Source organism: Dermacentor albipictus, chromosome 1 (assembly GCF_038994185.2).
Source record: "Dermacentor albipictus isolate Rhodes 1998 colony chromosome 1, USDA_Dalb.pri_finalv2, whole genome shotgun sequence".
Taxonomy (NCBI): domain Eukaryota; kingdom Metazoa; phylum Arthropoda; class Arachnida; order Ixodida; family Ixodidae; genus Dermacentor; species Dermacentor albipictus.
Genome location: NC_091821.1, coordinates 58,036,503 through 58,040,651, shown reverse-complemented (window position 1 = coordinate 58,040,651; position 4,149 = coordinate 58,036,503). Strand labels below are relative to the sequence as shown.

The 4,149-nt window shown below is 47.3% G+C and overlaps 1 protein-coding gene across 1 annotated transcript; it reads left to right on the top strand.

The window, feature by feature from the left end:
• Window positions 1–822: 822 nt before the first annotated feature.
• On the top strand, window positions 823–1,467 carry LOC135899306 (G protein pathway suppressor 2-like). Its single transcript, XM_065428544.2, has one exon. It carries the CDS (start codon window positions 823–825, stop codon window positions 1,465–1,467), a length of 645 nt encoding a protein of 214 aa, XP_065284616.1.
• Window positions 1,468–4,149: the final 2,682 nt, after the last annotated feature.

The window sequence follows — 4,149 nt, the reverse complement described above, 5'->3', positions numbered from 1 at the left end:
ATGTACAAATTCCATTTCACACATTTCTAACACTATGGATACCATGTCTTTTGCTCCATGAATTGCACTTGAAACTTTTGACTCTGTATGCCATGTGTTATGTTGGTCTAGTGAATATTCAGTTTAGTGAACTTTCAGTTAAGTGAACTATTTCCTTCAATCCCTTGAAGTTCACTCAAATGAGAGTTCACTATAATTGTACGTGCAATAACAAGTTCTCATAGCTAAACAAAACGCGTTTTTGTGTAAGAATAAAGCTAAAACAGCTTTAAAATGAATCATTGTGATAGACGGAACGGTGCTTGCTGCAGGCGCGACTTCAAGGTGCCCTGGCGCTCCGAGAACGATGCCAATCCGAAGCCACAATATGCCGGCATTCCCATGCATACCACAGCGCAGCAGCGCCAGATTTCCCTCTAGGTAGTATAATGACAAACACTGGCCTAAGTGTGCGGCCTCTGCTACGTTTATGTTTGAAATTTCCAATGTTACCACCGTCGCACACCCCAATCCCATCGACTCGTCGCAGTAAGAGGAGAGAGGAAGAATAAAAGAAGCTAGCCTCCTCAAGAAGTGCTTTCTCGTCATGCTGGGAAGCATAACAGCAGTTTCACGAAGATTCGCGACGATGCTTGTGTTCAGTTCAGTGAAGTACTATATCTACCTCACAAAAGACACTAGGTGGTGAAAGCATCTGATAAAAGCTGTACTTCTTTTCTTCGCTCAGTACGACTTGGCAATCCGCACTGGCATTGACATCATCAGTATTTTTTGCTCTCTCAAGAGGAGGTTGAGGTTGCAATCTCTCGCGTTTTCTTCGGGATGTCGACCATGCGCCCACGAAAGCTGAAGAAACCGAGCGAGCCACCATCGCCGCCTGAGTGTGGGTCCCTGTCCCGGTCATCGACGCCGCCGCCACGCGACCGTGCGACCGTCATGCCTGTGACGGTGGAACATCCCAAGATGAACCCGGCCATGTGGGCTGCCCTCAAGAAGCACATCATGCGGCAGCGCGAAAAGCAAAAGCAGGAACAGGAAACCGATGCTGCCAGTGAGCGAGTACGAGGCCCGCGGGGATCGAAGCGTCCACAGGACGAGATGACGCTAGAGGAGGTCCGCGAAGAGCTGCAGCAGGCGGACAAGAAGCTCGTGACGCTCAAGGAGGAGAAGCACAAGCTCGTCGTGCAGCTCAAGAAGGTGCTGCAAGAAGACGACGTCCGGAAACGGGCTCTTGAGAAGAAGGCCGACAAGATGGCTGCGCTCAACCCCCCTTACCATCAGCAGCTGCCCCAGAACGCCGCAGTGCAGCAGCACGCTGCTGCGCCGAGCTCACCACACCTCCACATCCAGGAAACGAACGGGGCACACTCTACGTACGAGTTGCCGCTACCAATTCCGCAGAACCCTGGCGTCATGCATCGGGCACCGCTCAAGTTGCGGCTGACCCCATATCCTCTGCCTCCGTGACCGCAAGCCGCGACATCGTCCTCTTCGCAGCAAGCGACGCCGCCTCAGCCGGGCTTCTAGCCACAGCAGCCCTACGTGTACAGGGCTCAGTTTCCCGGCTCGACGGCCTACGGGGCTCCGTTGCTGATGCCGGCGTACGCGCCAGGCTACAGCCCCTTCTACTCTGCCGGAACTGAAAATCGTGGTGGTGTCAATTGGTAGTAGCCACGACGTCGGCACAAGGTGACATCGAAGCTATAGGCGCTATTTCATTGAGCCAGTTTTGGTTGCAGCGAATCTGTGAAGGTGAAATAGTTGTCCATGTAGCTGCCACAATAAACCATTTATCAAAAATTTCATCGTTCGGCTAGCTGGTGACTAGCATGGCTTTCAAACTGTTCTAATGCATTAACCATTACTGTAAATAATTAATATAGCTAATCAAGGTTACTTTATTATATTATGTAGTAACTAAACAAAGTAATCCTTAATTACCGGATGCACTTCGGACGCTTCCATGATAAATACTCATGCCCTAAGTAAAAGAAGAATGATGCAACTAAATGCCTGCAGGGCATTTTCGAAACACCCCCTCAGGAACACCTGGAATCTTCCAGTTGTGGCATTACCGTAGTGTGCTCACAATCCTGCAAACCAGCAATATCCGTTGGACGTACTACAAAAGACGAAATATCCTAGACATTTAACGACGTCTAGTTTACATCCACCAGTGCATGGCAGTCAAGGGTCATCCTAAGGACGTCGAATGTGTTTCTGCTTTGGGCTTCTCTTGCACATACAAAGGTTCCGCGCGTTGATCGTGCATTGTAACGAGATGGACGCACCATGCCGCAGAAATACAAGCAAATTGCCTCTAATGCCTAATAATGAGATCATGGGAATGGAAAACTCGCTCTATTGTCTGTTCCAGCACTGTGGCCGGGCATTTACTTTGTTTTGTCCAATCATGTGCATGTTCGAAATCCTACGAGAGCGAGAACGCATTCCTGAATTGCGAAATATACATCTGTTCATTTTGAAAAAATTGAAGTTGAAGTATTAAAGCGCAGGATTCCAATAAGGACTGCATTTATTTTTTGTAACAGGATTATCATTAGGGAAAACAGGGTGAAGGTGGGAGATGGAAATCCAAGACAATTAGCAGAACGAGAACAAGGGGAAAGCGTGAGCCAACGTTTCGACAAGTGGACTTCTCTTTTTCAAAAGACAAGCCCACTTGTCCAAACGTTGAGTTGTTGAGTTGAGTTGAGTTGTTGTAGGCTACTGGTGGGATTAGCCTTGCTCCAAACGTTGGCTCTCGCTTTTCCCTTGTTCTCGTGTTGTTCATGGTTATCAGTAGCAATTTCGCGCGACCAATGCACGCACTGCTAGACACCACGCGTCAAAAACGAAAACTTTCGATTTCGGTTACGTCTTTTTTTCTCTCATACATAAACGCTTTCCTTAGCAATTATAACTTTCAGTAGGCTGTTAGAAATATGTAATCTTTAACTGGCTGATATATTTGGACAGATCATAAAGAAGAAGCATGCTTGAACTCGCAATATCTTTGACTTCACATCGCCACCGATATCAAATCAGCACGCGCCTCAACGCAAGTGCAGGGTAATTTACCGCGCGCGAGCAGCATGAAACGTAGGAAAGAGGCGCTGGAGCATTAAACAAGTTGTTAGTCTGCGCCTGTGTCGTGTGGTTCTTTCTCTGCCTTGTCCTTTTTTGCGCAGTTTTTCTTTGTTCTCATAATTTCATACCAACTAGCCCCTCACCGTACGCTTCTAGACTTCGTCTTTGCGAGTTTTGTTCGGTTGCCCATGGACCAAGTGCGTATATACAAGGCCGAACACTCAAGGAGGAGCAGTCGCGTACTGAAATTTAGAACTGTGCTTTTGACTACTGTTTATGTTACGTCTGTTCGCCTTGCGGAGCGCCTATAGAAATGTACTCAGAGAAACGTTTTGATAGTTGACTTTCAGCCATGGTTGTATCGCTTGGCTTCTAGCGCTCCTCTACAAGTGCCAGAGTTGTCTCTCATTTGTAATGCTTATCGTGAACTGTGTACCAGCAGTATGTTTTTGGCACTTTCGTGGTGTGAGAAGGAAGCTGCGTGAGCAAGTTACTTATCACGATGAATATTAGCTCTCGGGATTCTGCTTGTGTCGATCTTCATTTAATATATATATATATATATATATATATATATATATATATATATATATATATATATATATATATATACAGTGGACTCTCGTTAAACGGAACCTCAAGGGACCGGGAAAAGACGTTCCGTTTATCAGGAGTTTCGTTTAGAGAGAGAAGGTTCAGGATTTCGCAATCCGTTCCAGACTGCTTGGTCCCGACGAGGCAGGCGTGCGCGCAATTGGCAGTCTCCGCTGAAGCGGATCTCAGATGCAAAATCTACGTATTAAAGAAGATGGTACGGTCAGAACGGTCAACCTGTCCGTACTCAGCTTCCCCCCGGTGCATTTCTCTCCTTTGAATGACAAGGATTTTGAGGGTAGCAATTTGAAGAACAGTGCCGTGTCATCTACATTGTAGATGTTCTTTGCGTCGTACTCCTCCAGAATTTTGGGGAGCCGTGTTGCTCGCCAGTCGGCGTATGTCGTCGTGTCTGCAGTGGCAGCCTCCCCTGAAACGGCACGATACACTATGCCATTCCGATCT